Genomic DNA, 17,587 nt, shown 5'->3' on the forward strand with positions numbered 1-17,587 from the left:
CTAAACAGTGCATGCTTTTAGAGAAACCAGCTATTCAGACCTCAAACATTTTTTTAAACCAGGTCGTAAACGTGTTTCTTTCTGATGTAAAAATCCTCTTTCTTATATATCTTCTGGTGTTTCTGCATCAGCCTCACAAAAAGTCTCAAAGAACTGCAGTTTTTAAAACTTCTGCACAAACTTCATATTTTTGGACTACAGATTGTCGCTTCAACAGAAAACATAACTCCACAGGGTGTTTTTTTTTTTTTTTTTAACTGCTGCTCAGACCGGCTGCAGCAGGCTGTCCACAGCAACAACAAATGCATTTATGTGCACACAAGGTGATACACACAATTTGTGCACCGATGTGCGTCAAGAAGCAGTTTTTGAGGTCTATAGCAGGCACTGCACCATATCACTGGTGTTTTTTTCCCTCCTTCACAGCTGACCTGAGTGTTTCTGCTGGGGCAGAGATTTCACAAACTAACTTGTAACCAGCGTGCCTGCATGACAAGGGCTTGTTTAAGGTCACTGAGTGCTCTGTACGCCCATTTAGATTCCAATGACTGTCTTTGGAGATTTAATGACTATAGGCTGCATTTTATGCACCCTTTGGCAGTGGGTGTCCCTGGAACACCTGAGTCTAGTTAAAATGCACAATGCCCACTGACTTTTGTTTATCTAACCTTAACCCTGCACTGTGAGGTAGTGGGATAATGACATGGAGCTTGAAAGGTGGCCCAACAGGCAGAATTTTCAGCTTACTATACAGAAACAAATCAAATGTGTTTAATTTCGTGATACAATGTATTTTTATGATCAACCTCTGAAATATTTCCTTGAACCCTTTTTATGTGCAATAATTATGAAATGAATCAAACTGTTATATAGTGTTAAAGCTTCATCATTATCTTAATGTGTGCATTTGGCAGAGATATATCATTCAGTAAACTTCAGCCTTCAAGATCAAGTATGTTGCCTTGCTATTCAGTCATTAGACAATAAAAAGGATGTACAGTTTATCAGAGATTTTCTCTGTGACCTATCATGATGTACAGCTTAAAGCAGACTTTACCTTTCATTTAATCATCTTGTGAAAAACCCTGAACAGCTGTTAGGTGATTGAAGATGGATTTTATAAAGCGAGAAGACCTGACATGAGCGGTTTGATGATGCTTCCTTTAGGCTGCCTTCAGCTCTGTTATTTTCAGTCAAAAAGTCAAAACCTGCCTTTACACGGTGGCACTTCCTGATGAAAAACTGTCACCTCAGAATTACTTTCTTCAGACGCAACACCACCAAGGAGGGAAAGTGTTCAGGTTTGCATTAGCATAGGAATGTCTGCAGGGTGGGGGAAACAGATTCAAAATGTGACAGGTTTCTGTCTGAAAAGAATGTTTCATGTGATGAATAATCACAAAATGTACATTATGTTTGGATATAAGGAAATGTATATGTCAAGAAGAAGGCTGAATGTAAGCAAGTAGAAAAAGTCGGCAACTGCAGAATGATGAAGTCAGATCTATTCTCCTCTCAAAGTGTATTCAGGGTGAACCAGGCGTGGTTGGTCGGAGCATCAGCTGTGGACGAGAAGAAAGGAGCGGCTCAGCTGGCCTCAGAGAGCAGCTTCAAGTGACTGAGCGAACCAGCACATAGAGTGCACCTGACCCATCAGTAACACACATGCTAACAGCGCGCTGAGCACCATTATTATGACTCACATTAACATTCACGCAGGCTTCCATTAGCAGCCCCACGGACATTGTTCAATGACACTTAAGCCCAGTTCAAGGTCCAGTGGCAATGATCCATCCTAACACGGCCAATTTGAGCCCAGACCGCGCGCGTGTGTGCGTGTGTGCGTGTGTGTGTGTGTGTCAAGATGATAACTCAACCTTGAGAGCTTTCACCATTGATGATCTGGTATCTACTTCCTGGGGTGCAAATCGTATCCACCCAAAAGGTATGATACAATACGAACAACAGCATCAGCATACAGAGTCTCCTTTGCCCCGCTCTTTCCTCATCATCACTTCGTCCTCACTTTCTTTTACGCTGCATACTTTGCTTACTGCAATGTTCTCCTCACCAATGCTTCCCTTGATCAGAAACTTAAATGGTCTGACTGACAAGTTGTTGATCATGTGTATTTGTGCCGATGGGAACAAACTGATAGTAGCAAAATGACGTCCCAACCCAGAGTGCAATGTGATGGCAGTTAACAAGTGCAATTATTTTTAATTTTGCTTAAAATGTAGAAATCTAGTATATACTTCTGAAGGACTCAAAGGTTCTTTAAAGATATGGTCACAGTGTAGGACCCATTTAGAGTCAAAGCAAACCTCTTCCTGCATGCCACTCACCAATAATCCACTTTTTACTGCCTTAATGATAGAAACGGTATTCCTGCAATGGTCCAGAAAAGGTTTGAGCAAGGTGTCAGATCTGTTTAAAGATGATGTTTTTTTGTGTGTCTTTTGCTCAGTTAGTAAGTTTTAAGTATTTGGTAGAGTATCATTTCTATCTGTACTTACAGATCAGGAATTTTGATAAGAAGTTTACAACATTCCCTTCATGGCTGGTTGCAGGACTGTAATTGTGAAGGCCTTTTTTAACACACTTCCGTATCGCAAATATGTGACATTTTACTGTCAACAGTCTAAAACCATCTAAAGTAAAAATGGGAGACTGATTTTGGTGAAAGGATCTCAGAAGAAGCCTGGAAATAAGCTGTTGCTGCTATCCATTCATCCTCTATTTGTGTCAGACGTAATGTTATTCACTTCTAAATAATCCACAGACTTCACCTATCAAGGTGTAGACTTGCCAAACTTTTACCTAAATCCAACCTGTCAATGCTGTAACTGGGACCCAGTAACTATTTTTCACACTTTCTGGTCCTGTCCAGAGATGACAATATTTTGGAATAAGGCTTTTGAGACTTTTTTGTCAATGTGTAAAAAGGACATTGATCCAGAGCCGCAGTTGGCAGCATTTGGTGGGGCACTGGGACCTCCTAGCCCAGGGCCGCGCCTTGGCCTTTTCATCATTGCTAATAAGACATCCAATCTAGTTTAAATGGAAGTCCAACTTACCTCCTTTGCATGGCTGATGGGTCAGTAATGTCATGTCTAACCTGAAGCTGGAAAAGCTCAGATACACCACTCAAGGGTCAGTCAATGAAATCTTAAAATTTGGAGCCCATTCCTTAACATTATGAAAATGTCTACTCTTAAAGGAATCCAATTTGGTGTCTTTGTGTGCCTTGTACTGTATGATTTTGTAAAATAACTTTTTATCTATTTATTTTATTTTTTGAGGGGGCAGTCCTGGAGGGAGGGAGTTGTTGTCAGTTTTTGCATACTGTATGTTATCAGTGATAGTTTTCACCTTGACTATTTGAAAAATCAGTCAAAATAAATTAATAATGTACTTCTCAAGGACATACATGTAAATGATAAAATACAACAGTTCTTTTATGACCACAGTAAGCTTTAAAGTGTAAGACACACTTGCAAAGCTCCCGCCTGTCAGTATATGCCAAGTTACAAAATTATTTCTGAATCTCCTGTTTTATTTTGTTAACTTTTTTCTCTTGTCTCAGTTTCTGTCAAACTGCCTTCCACACCGCTGGTCACCAGGTCCCTCCCTAATGTATTGCACCTGTGTCTTGTTATTCTCACTCCCCCTTTCCTTCTTATAGCCAGGTCTTCCCTCATTTCTCTGTCAGATTATCAGCAACGTGTCAATACTTCGAGCCTTTAGTTATCTAGCTCCTTGTGTTTTGACCTTTTTCCGGCCTGTTCCCATTTCTGAGTTTTGCGTGTCAGATTTGTTACCTTTGCCTTTGTGTATTGATCTCTTGTGTACCGAACCTGTTGCTTGTATTAAAGGACTCTGCTTTTGCAAACCAAGATTGTCTCCGCACTTGAATCCTACCTCTGAGCCTGACATCATCTTGATATCATGTTTCAAACATTGCATGAGATGCATGAACTTGCAATCCTTAATTTAGCCCTCCACAAAATCTGCCTGGATTAAGTTTCTCCATTACTCCTGCTTTACAGGCTTCCATGCAAGCATCTTGTTTCTTTGCATGCATGCACAGATTAGAGCCGTTTTCAGGATTGGACTAGTCATGCACTGCAGGAAAGTTAAAAGTTATGACAGCTAAGAAATAGTAATGACAAAATGTTTGATACCAGTTCTAAGCGTTTATTTATTTTTTCTTTTTGCAGTCGATTTTCTCTTTTCTTTTCGAAAATCAATTAATAATTCTTTTGACTGCATGCAGCAGGAAAACGTGGAAAACCAGCTGAACAGGAACATATCTTTTTTTCCAACAGGTAAAAACATCCAGTCAGAGGCACACAGACATTTTAAAACTAGGCCAGCCGCACTAAAAACAAGCATATTTTTGTGATATTAAAAAAAGATTAAGAACTTTTCTCTCACTAGGTGGAAGGATGTGTCTAAATTTAGCTCAATGCAACTGAAATTGACATAAAAATAAGGCTGAACACCTGGGGAAAACAGCAAACTGATCTTAACGAAGTAATCCTCACTAATCTACATGTTAAAGGACAGAGGGTGGTTTTATCACATGCAGACAATGATACGCCAAATGTGGTAAGAAAGTTTCCACCTTAAGGAGCTGAAATGATCGTGAACAAGTTCAAATGATAGTGTGACTGATGCCAAAACAGTGAAGAGATTAAAAAGATAAAATAAGAAAAACCTGACTTTTTTTCACTTGTTTCCTGAGCAACTTTTAACTGCATCAGATTTAGTTTCTTGTACTCTCAAGTCTTGGGTAACAAGCACATGTATTGTTGGGTGTTTTATGTAAAAAGTGCCTCAAATATAAAACCTGTCCAGTAAGAGGTAACCAATAATCCCACAGGGCCTTGATTTTAAATACTTTGTTGTAACTTGATTTTCCTTTGCAGTGGCTCGTGCACATCCAACATTTGAAGTACCCTTTAAAAAAGGTGATGCTTCACTTCACTAAATGCTGCAGTAAGCCTGGTTTGAAAAGAATGCTGCTGTGAGGAAGTGAGGCTTTGAAAAGAGAATTTTTTTCAGAATCAAAATGGAAAACTTTTGAGAACAATGAATTGAAAATTTTACTTTCAAGGTAAAAAAGGGGGGGGCAGGAGGAACATGAGTTTGACCTACAGCCTTCACCCGCTTCATCATCCTCTTTTTACTGTACGAGGCAGCAGAAAAGAAGAAAGCGGGCTGAATGACGGCTCAACAGATGAGATAGCTACGTCTAATCCCTTCTTAAAGAGCCTCATTGAAATGACTGGGAGAGGGGAGGACAAGACGAAAGAGAAATGGGAGCATTGTGTATTGTAAAGCCATCACAGGGCGTCTTTGGTCGTGTCTGTGAAGTGACTTTGACAGCTCAGGGGATTAAGGAGCGGTCCGCCGTACACGGCCCAAACTGCGGGGATTAGACTAAATATGCTCGCTCTTGTCTCTGGCTCCTTCACTTAGTAAATCAATAAAACATGATTTTACAACTGTAACCGAACACGTGTGTGTCTGTGTGTGTGAGGAGGTGTGTGTGGTGGGAGAGAAGAGAGGAGAAACACCTGTGTAAAAACAGAACAATGGCTCCAGAGGGAAGGAGGAACCAGCTGCCAAGTGTTGCTGAGAGCTTCTTTTAATGTGGTTGAAGATGCCCAGGCACATGATAAATTACATCCATTGGGAAAGTCTTCTTAAAGGGCAAGAATTCAACTTGGGTGAAGAGCAGGCCAGCCCCCCCACATGTTGAGGATGCCAAGTAGGCTCTTGGCCTTTTAAAACTAAATGTGTATTTCCTTTATACCTGAAATACCGCTGATGCAAACTATCAGACAGTAATTACCTTTCTTTCTTACTTATAACTTCGCTGTGGTAAAAAATTGATTATTTTAAATATCAAATCGCAAAACTTTGGATTTGTGGTGAATGGCTGACTGGTCACTGGCAAAAAATGAAAGACAAGAAATAAGTGAACACACAGGAGCTGAGTGAACCAACCAAACTGAAGGAAAACACAACCCCAAACAGCAATAAGGTATGGGCTGTTTCCCAAAGCCCAGGTACCTTGCCTTGCCTTGGTCTGATGTGGGCGTGGGGTGGGCGTGGGCAGGCATCCACATCATCAGTCGCTGCCCAAGTGCTGTTCCAATGTTCATGTCCTCCAGAGGCATATGTCCTCCGTTTGGTTAGCATGTGGCTAATTGATCAAGGATTAACGTTGAACGTTACGTAAAGCCTCGTTTTTAAAAAGAGGACTTGAATACAAGACAGCCAAAATATTATCTTCAAATCACCACAACAATCGGACGTGACAAATATTTCTATGAGGAGTATTAATTTTTTAAAGTTTAACCACAGCCCATCTGGAATGGCTGGTACGCCGGATCTTTTAACCTATACTGCAGCCAGCCACCAGGGGGAGCAGTTTTTGTGGAGACCTCACTTCGAGCCGAGCAAGCGGACGTCCATTTATTTTTTATTTTTTTACAGTCGATGGGCCAAACAGGGATACCCAAATGGCCGGATGTGGCCCACGGGCCGAATTTGCCCATGTCTTGTTTATGTGACTGCAGAGTATTCAACAGGATGATGACTTGTGTGTGAGTCTTTACCATAACTGCACAATATGTACTATATGAATGTAGTCTCCTACAACATCCATTTATTATTTAGTTCTGATTCAGCCAATTGCTGATGGGTGCCATATTGGAAACGCTGAACTCAGCCTAAATGATTTCCAGTTTGGATGAGGTGGCAGGTTTTTAGCCTCTTCACAGACAGCTACAGAGTGTCTGTCTGTCAGTCAAGGTAGCCATGGCTGAAATGGTTGAAACCGGTGAGTTCAATAACTTCAGAGTATAGAATACATAATGCACTATACTGTATGTGGTGACAGAGAAATTAGCCCTTAAGACCAATAACAGGTCATAAATGTGGTTTGAAAGCTGTAAAAGATCTCTTCTTTTGTTGGCATGGTGTGCGTGTGGTCCTGGGTCTTTCTTCAGCCAGCCTCGAGCAGGATCTGTAAGAGCTGCAGGTTTCAGCACTTTCTCATAGGCTTGATGTTGCTGCTTAGGTACATGCAAAATAGAATCCCTTTGGGATGTAATAAGACCTTTCTGCTTCATGTTAGGATGTCTCTCACCCTGTTGTGAAATTGTTTTGCATTACTAACTGATCTCTGTACATTGTGCAAAAAGTATACAGAGTAAATCCTGCAAACAAACATTTCAAATATTACACAGATCTCCTTCTGTAAAGAAGAAAAATAAAATAATGAATAATTTTCAGAGATTTTGCTGTTATCATGTAAGAATCTGGCACAGTCAGGATCACAAACTGTATGTAGATAACAGTTCATAACTTTTAAGTTCATATAACAAAGTGAGAAATATGTATACCATGCATTCATGGATGTGTATTTGCAGACAGTAAGATCTTCTCTTTTTATACAACAGAGCCGTCAAAACTTATTATACGAGCAAATGAAAGGTCTGAAAAGAAGTTTCAGTGTGGGGGAGGTGACTTTGAATCAGGGCAGCTTATGTTTGAACTTATAACTGATAAAGTGCAATAAAGTTGGTTTGTGTTATTTTGAGAAGTAAAGACTTCAAATCCTTGAGAAGAAATATGCACAAAAAGATCAGAGCACACACCGACACCACACACATCACCACTGAACACTTTATTTTCTAGCCCTGTAGTTACTCCACAATCATCCCTGGTAGTGATCCAGCAACGTCTGAATTAATCACTGAACCAACAAATCCACATTGCATATGTTTCAGAGGCGGCTCTACACTTAAATAACCCCAGCACCACTTTGATTATAAAGTTACAGCACAAATGTCAAGTGTCCTGTTTTCTTAGGGGAGTAGTTTAAGAATTTACTAAGTGGAACGAAAAGCTAAAGAGCAAATAAGTAGAGTTTTCCCCAAACCCTAAATCTGCTTTTAATCCATAAAATTACACCTGTCACTAGAAAGTTAGATCCATTAAAACTCTGTCCTGATCCGAGGAGGAAAAACCATTAAAACACACAAAGGCCTTCAATCAGCACTTAATTAACACAGCAACCTTTTTCCCAGTGCTGGCAATCACTCCCCTATCTGCCAGATTAGTTTAAGGACGTGAATACAGATAGGAAATGACCAAAACAACTCTGAGGCTGTGGCAGTGGAGGAAATAAGTATGCAAATAACAGCCAGAGAGGGCGGTGTGGAAGGAGGGAGGGAGGGAGGGAAAGCAAGGGAGAAAGAGGATATCGCAATATGCTATTAACTTCCCCCTCCCCACAGCGGTCTCAACTGATACATCCCATGGCCTTCATGTCAAGTCAAGTGCATCATTTCAGCAGAGGGAACATCACTTAGATAACCACTCACGCTGTTCGTTTCACTGCCTCTGTATCTCTTGTGAAACGGCAACAATCAGCTGCAGCTCTCTCGAAAACGATGGTAATGTAAAGGACTGTAAAGCTTTTTTATGGCATTGAACTGCTACAGCCTAACTGATGCAGATATGCTCGCATATCACTGAAGTGCAAAGAGGAGAATTTATAGCAGCTGTAAAATAAAATAAAGTAATTTCTGCTTATGTTACATTGAGAAGTGCTGATAACATAATTTCCTTTTCAATAATGATACCAATCCCTGAACTTGTGTGTTTGGATATACAGGGAATAAAGATGATTCCAATGGAATAAAAGCATATGGAAATGATTAGTATGAACTGTGTAACCTGGATGGCATCACCTGTGCTATAGCTGAGCACAGATGCTATGCACACTGTAGACTGATGTTTCTCAGGTGGTGGTGACAAGCATATGTTGCGAACATAAGACTGCAGAAAACATTGTCGTAACCTCTGGGATCAGTCATCAGTTAGTCCAAGGCTGGAGGTGCTGTGTTGGAAATGCTGAGATGGGCTTTGAGCTTTCAAGCAAACAGATAAATTTACCCACCTTTCTGCCAGCGCAGCCATAGCCCCATCATGTAGCTTAATGTATAACTCCTACGGTCTATAATATCTTAACCATGCCCGTCCACAGACCTTTAGAGGGGCACATGCAAAAATCTAAAAAAGGGGCAAATGAAACTACAACAATGAGTAGATCCACTAACTGTTTTGATAAATTACTCATTTTTGGTGAAAACAATCTCTGATTTTTTTCCTGCTGGTTCCAGCTAAGCAAATGTAAAAACTTTTTGATTTCTTTTTTTTCTGATTTACTGTTGTCAGCCCAAGACGAGTTTGGAAAATTGAAAGTAATACAAAAAAAAAAGTCACAAAAAGAAAAACATCAGTTTGTACTTTTGGGAATTTATTGGGCACTTTAACTTTGATTTTTTTTTTTTTTTTTTTTTTCCTAGTCTACACAAAGTAAAAGTACTCAGAGCATATAGAGCGTGGCATTTGTCTACCATATGGTGATAATATAATTTCTTTTTCTGAAGTTTTATATGACAGAGTCGGTCTAGAATCTGCTTTATTGCTCATTTTAATATTTCTCAATACCTGATATTTATTTATAAGCACTGATGAGGAAAATCTCTTTTCTTTGTCTCCACACAGGTGTAAAGTAGAAAACCAGATCCTTATTTGATGGTCCAAATTTTGAAACCATGTCAGGATTCACATGTTTTCACATGGCTTTTGATGGCGTTTCATAATTGCATGTTAATCAATTTTCAAACAACTGTTGTACCAATAACCTGTGTGTCAAATTTACCTGACACCTGCACTCTGACCTCATTTGACTTTCTTAAGTGCATTGAATGAGGAAACACGTTTGGTGTTTCAAGGCCCTTCCAGCAGGAGAAAAACTATTTTTTCTGTTGAGAGTTTGAAGACACAGGAGGCCTTGAGACATTAATGGTGAAGTTTTGTGTTGTGTGTGACAGCTGCAGCTTGTGTCTCAGTTGTCATTAAGTTAGTGGTAGAAGTTCCTGAGGCTAGACCTGTTGAGAAACATGAGCGTAAACCAAGCTGTCACAAAAAAGGGTCCATCTCTGGAGCCACTGACAAGCTAAGAGCACGGCAACGGACTACCATACTCAGTGCTAACTTTAGAAACCTTCCCCAATACTGGTAACGGGTGAGCGTTTGGCAGCCCTGGTACTAAATTGTTAGAGACAAAACAGAGTTGAAGGAGGGAGAGAATCTGGACTAATATCGAGATAGGGGCTTAATTCACTCCAATTGATTTCTGAAGTTGGGGCCAAATGTAGGGTTTTGTCTTGGTCCAGGTGAACATTTCAGGCCTACATTAGTTTTAATGTTTGTTGTTCCATTTAAAGCTGGGGAGATGACGAACAATCTTCGTAACGCTATGTGGAAACATTTTTCTGCTTGATGTATATGTATTTTTCGTCCTTGTAAAAATGCACAGTATTTCTTTAAAGGAAAGTCGTTTATCTGCTGACCTTTGCTGTTCATAGCCAGACTCCTTCCTGCGGCAGTGCAGAGTCACCACGCGGTGGCCTTCGCTCCTCACGTCCTGGCTAACAATCCACTGAGTTGGGTTGCTGGGACGAGCCCCGAGAAAGGTCACTCCTTCTTTCAACTTGACTCTGTGAAGAAAAGAAAGAAAAGTCATGTTTATGGATGTGTAAGGCTGAAGGATTCTCTGCCGTTTCCAAAAAGCTCCTCATTTCCGTGTGTCATTGGATGCATCCAGCTGATTCACACACAGCAGCTGCGTCCACACAGACAATGATTTTTCTTTCTCTTTTTTCTGTGATTCTGTGGAACAATACATTATCCAGATGGTTCCCTGCACTGTTGTCTTCAAAAGATGTCACAGCTGCTGTCTTGGTTTTAATCACCCTGGTTTTGTTCCCTAGGAGGACAATTGAGTGCTTTAAACACAGTGCTGTTTTTGTATTCCACAGACCAGTCCAATAATCAAAGTGAGACAACACGTGCAAATTAAGCATTCAGTTTGTACATCATTTACCGTCTCATCTCGTTTGTTTATGACTCCAGATATCAGGGTGAACTGATGAAAAAACAACTCTCTCTGATAGTCTAGGATTGGCTGTTCAGCATAAAATGAGGGTACTCTGAAAGGGAGATGTGACCGTTTCTTTATCCTTTTTCTTTTACCCTCCTCGGTAATAGATTCATTCGCTCTCAGCCTGAAAATGACATTATGAAAAGGTTTCTTTGACTGCAGCAAAATTACAGCATCAATGTCCTCGGCTCAGGGGACTACAAAGGAGAAAAATATCGATATTAAGAAAAGTGTAGCGACAATCCCCCTTAAAGGTAGCCTGCATTACAAAGTATATCCACTGTACAGTAAGTAATGTGAAGGGGAAGTGTTGACGTAAAAAAGATTTGGGCTAATTTGCTGTAAAATAACAGAGAACATGGGTGAGATTGTTTGAGGATGACAGCTCAGTCCAAAGATTGAAGAGAGGACTAAATTATAAAAGAAGGCCCAATCACTTTCTACATCTAATCCATACCAGGCTGGCAGATGAGACCAAAGATAGGACTCTGCTTTCATCTTGAATTCGTCGCTGCACTTAACCCTCCACTTTGTGATTACTTGTCTGTATGCCAATGAATACATCTGCCCTCTCCAGTCAAGTCTTTTCCTGTGATGTGAGGTCTTATAATGTTGAGAAGGAGGTTACATGCAAAGTGAAAATAGGTAACGTGACAGATGGTATGCTTTCCCCCCTCTCTATATGAATGAAGATTAACGTATCACCCAAGAGTCACAGTGAATGTGTGAGTCTGTCTTCTTCATAGGAGCGTGCACATGTGGGATCATATTTTGGTGTGCCAGTCTTTCAAGATGATTTGATGTCTTTCTGCCAGCTGCTTCCCCTCCCTGTGTGTATATATGAAAGCAGGCAGACATTTATAGTTTGCCACAACATCACATGTTGAGTAGTACTCTGAGATGAGACTACACAGCATTTTTACCCCCTTTAAGGTCTGAGTCAGTGTTGTCAGTAAATAAACCCAGAAACTCTAAACCTTTACTTCATATTTGACCCCTGGATTATTCAACTAACTGTATGGTCACTTATCAATCAGCTGCAGCATCAACATTTCCCTCAAAATAAAGCTAAATGCTCCTGATCAAAATTTTAAGACCTGGAGAAAAGTTGGAAGAATTAATATTTTGTGCTATTCGATCTCAACAGGTTTTGAGTATCAAAAGAAGATATTGGAGTGAGACAGAAAAAGAAAAAGAAAAAAAAACGAGTAAGCAATTTAATAAAAAAAACAACAATTAAAATGAAATAGGCTGAACATCAGTTTAAGACTGCAGCCTTTCAAAGCCTGAATCTGAGCAAAACTAAATAAGTGATAGCTGAAATGTCCCCACCAATATTACAGTTGAAAAAAAAAATAGTGGTAGGGTTATGGCAACAGGTGATCTTGAATCAGGACATGGTGGCTAATTCAAAAATGGAAAATCATCTAGTGCTGGCTATGACCCCACCAATGTCAAAATCAAACCTACGCCACTGGGTAGACCTTAAAAAAAAATCACTGGCACTGAGCTGGAGTCAAAGGACAATCCTCAACCCAAATTAAGGCCGTTACTGGTGCCAACTGCGGCCTAACAACCATCAGACAGCATCTGTGAGAGACAAGACTTCAATAAAGAACAAAAAAATGTCACCAAAGGCCTCGTCTCCCTCAACGCCACATAACTGCCCCTTTGGAGTTTTTTAGAGAGCACCAAACACAGGACATTGAATGGTGGAAGAAAGTTTGATTCTGTAATGAGGAGAAAAATGTAACCTTGGCGGTCCTGATGGCTTCCAAGGTTATTGGCATGACAAGAAGAGCCCACTGGATGGACTCAAAGAAATTCACACAAATTTAGAAATGTGACCATCCAGCACACAAGGACACACTTCACCAATTCTTATGGCATAACCATAAAGCAAATTCAGACAAAGCTGAGTACAAATGTAAGCCGCTGAAGTAATACCATAGAGCGTGAAAAAAAAAGAGACAGTTCTGGGTAGAAAATATCTTTTCTGTGTTTTCAAGTTTTAAATTGCTTTTCCTTGACTTTAGGCACATTATCTTAATCAACAGGAGCATAAAAGTCAGCTGCTTTGTTTTCTCCCAGCCTGCTTTCTCTCATGTTGTTAAAAGATAAATATGGAATCAAAAAAATATTAGGATTGTATAAACAGAGCAGAATTTGAAAAATGAAAGAGAAAGAAAATAAAAAAAAATAGAGCCAGTTTGCAAATTATGAATAATAATTTCTTTCCTTTGATAAGTAAATAGATCTGACTGAAAAACTTTCAGTTTTTCCTCTTTATCTGATGTTTTCTTCAGATTTACCCACATGTATAACAGTTTTAGTGATATTATGACATTAAAGAGATGCATAAAGATAATAAAGATGAAAAAGAACACATATCTGTTTGGTTACATTTGTATCTGTTGAAGCATGACGCTGGGTAAGCTCAAGACATCATTTTCAGTAGTGTTTAACCATTTCACAACTTCTTATCATAACCCATTAAAGTGCCCCTTGATCCATGATTTTACATCCTCCCAGACACTTTTGCAGTTTTAACTGTACATGTGTAACAGTACTCTGTGACTGAAACGCAGAGTTCAATTGGGGACATTTGAGTTGTCTTTAGTGGCAATGATGATGATGCAGTATGCAGGGAGTTAGTTCATAAACATCAAACAAATCCTGTCAGTGTAAAGGCAAAGTCAGAAAGCCATAGAGAACCTTTGCTGAACGGCGATGAACCCACGAGAGAGAGCAAAGTCCATCCCACTGGAGAGCAGGGAGAACAAGAGAGGGAATGAACAGGTTTGACTGATGACAAAATCAGGGGCAGCTGAGTAATGAGCACAGGTCTGGACAATCAAGGGTCCAGGAGACACAAGGACAGGAACGGAAATAACAGGAGATGCACCTCAACACAGCATGAGAGGCGGGTTAACGGGTTATGATACAGACTGAAACTGATATATATGCCTCTCTGTGACCTTCAGAAGCAAACCAGAGCATGATCAACAACATTATGGATGTATTCTATCCTAAAACAGATAGTACCTTACTTGAGTGATAGATTTGACTGTTCAAAATTAGCTTGAGGACATATAGAGGATAGAATCAGCACAGAGTTATGGGTCTTGCCCACCTAAACCAACACAACATTCCTCTTAAAAGCATTTTTTTTAAGAAGTTTTAAACCTGGTGAAACATAGGGTCCAGTAATTCTCTTATAGGCGCAGCAGTAGGAGGTTTATCTTGCCAACCTGGGGGGCTCAGTAGAATGAGATGCATAGACTGTATAAGCCATGGATGTAGCTTCCACTGTGTCACCTGTCTGTTCCTGATGCAGAGTAATGAAGCGATCATTGGCGGGGGCCATACTGGATATGACGCAGGCTTTGAGCTTCCTGTCTAACAGCTATAGGGCGCTCGTCAGTCATGTGAGCAGAGGTGTGGCTCTGATTGGACAAACTCATGATCATGACATCTTTCAAACTGCCAAGTTAAAAAAGTAATTCACCCCCCCTGTACAGTGTGAGCTGATAGCGAAATTAGTGTTTCAGACCCAAGCTATTTTTTGAACCAGGCGGTAAATAGGCTTTTAATTAGGGATGTCCTGATCAGATCTCATGACCGGAAATCGGGGGAATCACATGATTACAGACTTAATTGGAATCAAACTTTACATTTGTTTGGTTTTTTTGGCTTGGTGTGTACGTGGTTTCTGGTCTTTCTGCAGCTAGCCCCAGGTGGATTCTCAATGAACAGCAACTTTTAGCACTTCTGCATAGGCTTTATTTTTCTAAACCGTTTTTAATTGTATCAAACAGCAGCTTTTTACACAAACTCAAAGTGATAGACAGAAAATTTGACCAACAAAACAAAACAAAAGAAGAAGAAAAAATATGTTTTACTGGCTGATGAAAGGCCCTGATTTGATTTTGTTGTAGTTGTTTGTGCAGGACTTGGTGCATATTTTAGTTTCATTTTAAATTAGAAATGTATTATGTGAGCGTTTCCCTTGCCCGGACGTGGGTCACCTGGAGCCAGGCCTGGGGGTGGGGCTCGATGGCGAGCGCCTGGTGGCCAGGCCTGTTCCCATGGGGCCCGGCCGGGCACAGCCCGAAGAGGCAACGTGGGACCCCCTTCCCGTGGACTCACCACCCGCAGGAGGGGCCATAGGGGTCGGGTGCAGTGTGAGTTGGGCGGCAGCCGAAGGCAGGGACCTTGGCGGTCTGATCCTCGGCTGCAGAAGCTAGCTCTAGGGACGTGGAACGTCACCTCTCTGGCGGGGTAGGAGCCTGAGCTGGTGCGCGAGGTTGAGAAGTTCCGGCTAGACATAGTCGGCCTCACCTCAACGCACAGCAAGGGCTCTGGATCCAGCCTTCTCGAGAGGGGTTGGACTCTCTTCTACTCTGGAGTTGCCGATGGTGAGAGGCGGCGGGCTGGGGTGGCGATACTCGTTGCCCCCAGGCTCGGTGCCTGTACGTTGGAGTTCACCCCGGTGGACGAGAGGGTAGCCTCCCTCCGCCTTCGGGTGGGGGGACGGATCCTGACTGTTGTTTGTGGCTATGGTCCAAATAGCAGTTCAGAGTATCCACCCTTTCTGGAGTCCTTGGAGGGAGTGCTTGAGAGTGCTCCGTCTGGGGATTCCCTCGTCCTACTGGGGGACTTCAACGCTCACGTCGGCAATGACAGTGAGACCTGGAGGGGCGTGATTGGAAGGAACGGCCCCCCCGATCTGAACCCGAGTGGTGTTTTGTTGTTGGATTTCTGTGCTCGTCACAGGTTGTCCATAACGAACACCATGTTCAAGCATAAGGGTGTCCATATGTGCACCTGGCACCAGGACACCCTAGGTCGCAGTTCGATGATCGACTTTGTAGTCGTGTCATCGGACTTGCGGCCGCATGTCTTGGACACTCGGGTAAAGAGAGGGGCGGAGCTGTCAACCGATCACCACCTGGTGGTGAGTTGGCTCCGATGGTGGGGGAAGATGCCGGTCAGACCTGGTAGACCCAAACGTATCGTGAGGGTCTGCTGGGAACGTCTGGCAGAATCTCCCGTCAGAGAGAGCTTTAACTCCCACCTCCGGGAGAGCTTCAACTGTGTTCCGGGGGATGTAGGGGACATTGAGTCTGAATGGACTTTGTTCCGTGCATCCATTGTTGAGGCGGCTGATCGGAGCTGTGGCCGTAAGGTGGTTGGTGCCTGTCGGGGCGGCAACACCCGAACCCGCTGGTGGACACCAGTGGTGAGGGATGCCGTCCAGCTGAAGAAGGAGTCCTATCGCGCCTTTTTGGCGTGTGGGACTCCTGAGGCAGCAGACAGGTATCGACAGGCCAAGCGGAATGCAGCTTCGGCGGTCACTGAGGCAAAAACCTGGACATGGGAGGAGTTCGGTGAGGCCATGGAGAACGACTTCCGGACAGCTTCGAAGAGGTTCTGGACCACCATCCGGCATCTCAGGAGGGGGAAGCAGTGCACTGTAAACACTGTGCTCAGTGGAGACGGTGCGCTGCTGACCTCGACTCGGGATGTTGTGGATCGGTGGAAGGAATACTTCGAAGACCTCCTCAATCCCTCCGGCACGTCTTCCTTGGAGGAAGCAGGGTCTGGGAATGATGGGGTGGGCTCGTCCATCTCTGGGGTCGAAGTCGCCGAGGTGGTTAAAAAGCTCCTCGGTGGCAGGGCCCCGGGGGTGGATGAGATCCGCCCAGAGTTCCTTAAGGCCCTGGATGTTGTGGGTCTGTCGTGGCTGACACGACTTTGCAACATCGCGTGGACATTGGGGGTAGTGCCTCTGGATTGGCAGACTGGGGTGGTGGTCCCCCTTTTTAAGAAGGGGGACCGGAGGGTGTGTTCCAACTACAGGGGGATCACACTCCTCAGCCTCCCTGGTAAGGTCTATTCGGGGGTACTGGAGAGGAGGGTCCGTAAGATCGTCGAACCTCGGATTCAGGAGGAGCAATGTGGTTTTCGTCCTGGCCGTGGAACTGTGGACCAGCTCTATACCCTCAGCAGGGTTCTTGAGGGTGCATGGGAGTTTGCCCAACCTGTCCACATGTGTTTTGTGGACTTGGAGAAGGCATTCGACCGTGTCCCTCGGGGAGTCCTGTGGGGGGTTCTCCGGGAGTATGGGGTGTCGGGCTGCTTGTTACGAGCCGTCCGTTCCCTGTACGACCGGTGCCAGAGCTTGGTCCGCATTGCTGGCAGTAAGTCGGACTCGTTTCCAGTGAGGGTTGGACTCCGCCAGGGCTGCCCTTTGTCACCGATTCTGTTCATAACTTTTATGGACAGAATTTCTAGGCGCAGCCAGGGTGTCGAGGGGGTCCAGTTTGGTGACCTCAGGATTGGATCACTGCTTTTTGCAGATGATGTGGTCCTGTTGGCTTCATCAAGCTGTGACCTTCAACTCTCTCTGGAGCGGTTCGCAGCCCAGTGTGAAGCGGCTGGGATGAGAATCAGCACCTCCAAATCTGAGTCCATGGTCCTCAGCCGGAAAAGGGTGGACTGCCCTCTCCGGGTCGGGGATGAGATCCTGCCCCAAGTGGAGGAGTTTAAGTA

The 17,587-nt window shown here is 42.8% G+C and overlaps 1 protein-coding gene across 1 annotated transcript in view; it reads right to left on the bottom strand.

Moving 5' to 3' along the window:
* Positions 1 to 17,587, bottom strand: part of LOC141790930 (transmembrane protein 132C) — a 242,964-nt gene that overhangs the window by 108,607 nt on the left and 116,770 nt on the right. The window contains exon 3 of the mRNA XM_074671095.1: positions 10,443 to 10,589. Within this exon, the coding sequence (XP_074527196.1) occupies positions 10,443 to 10,589 (147 nt within the window). The remainder of the gene's footprint in view (positions 1 to 10,442; positions 10,590 to 17,587) is intronic.

The sequence above is a fragment of the Halichoeres trimaculatus genome, unplaced genomic scaffold, assembly GCF_033239565.1.
Source record: "Halichoeres trimaculatus isolate MK-OKI-2021-1 unplaced genomic scaffold, fHalTri1.1 fHalTri1_scaffold_5, whole genome shotgun sequence".
In the NCBI taxonomy this organism is placed as follows: domain Eukaryota; kingdom Metazoa; phylum Chordata; class Actinopteri; order Labriformes; family Labridae; genus Halichoeres; species Halichoeres trimaculatus.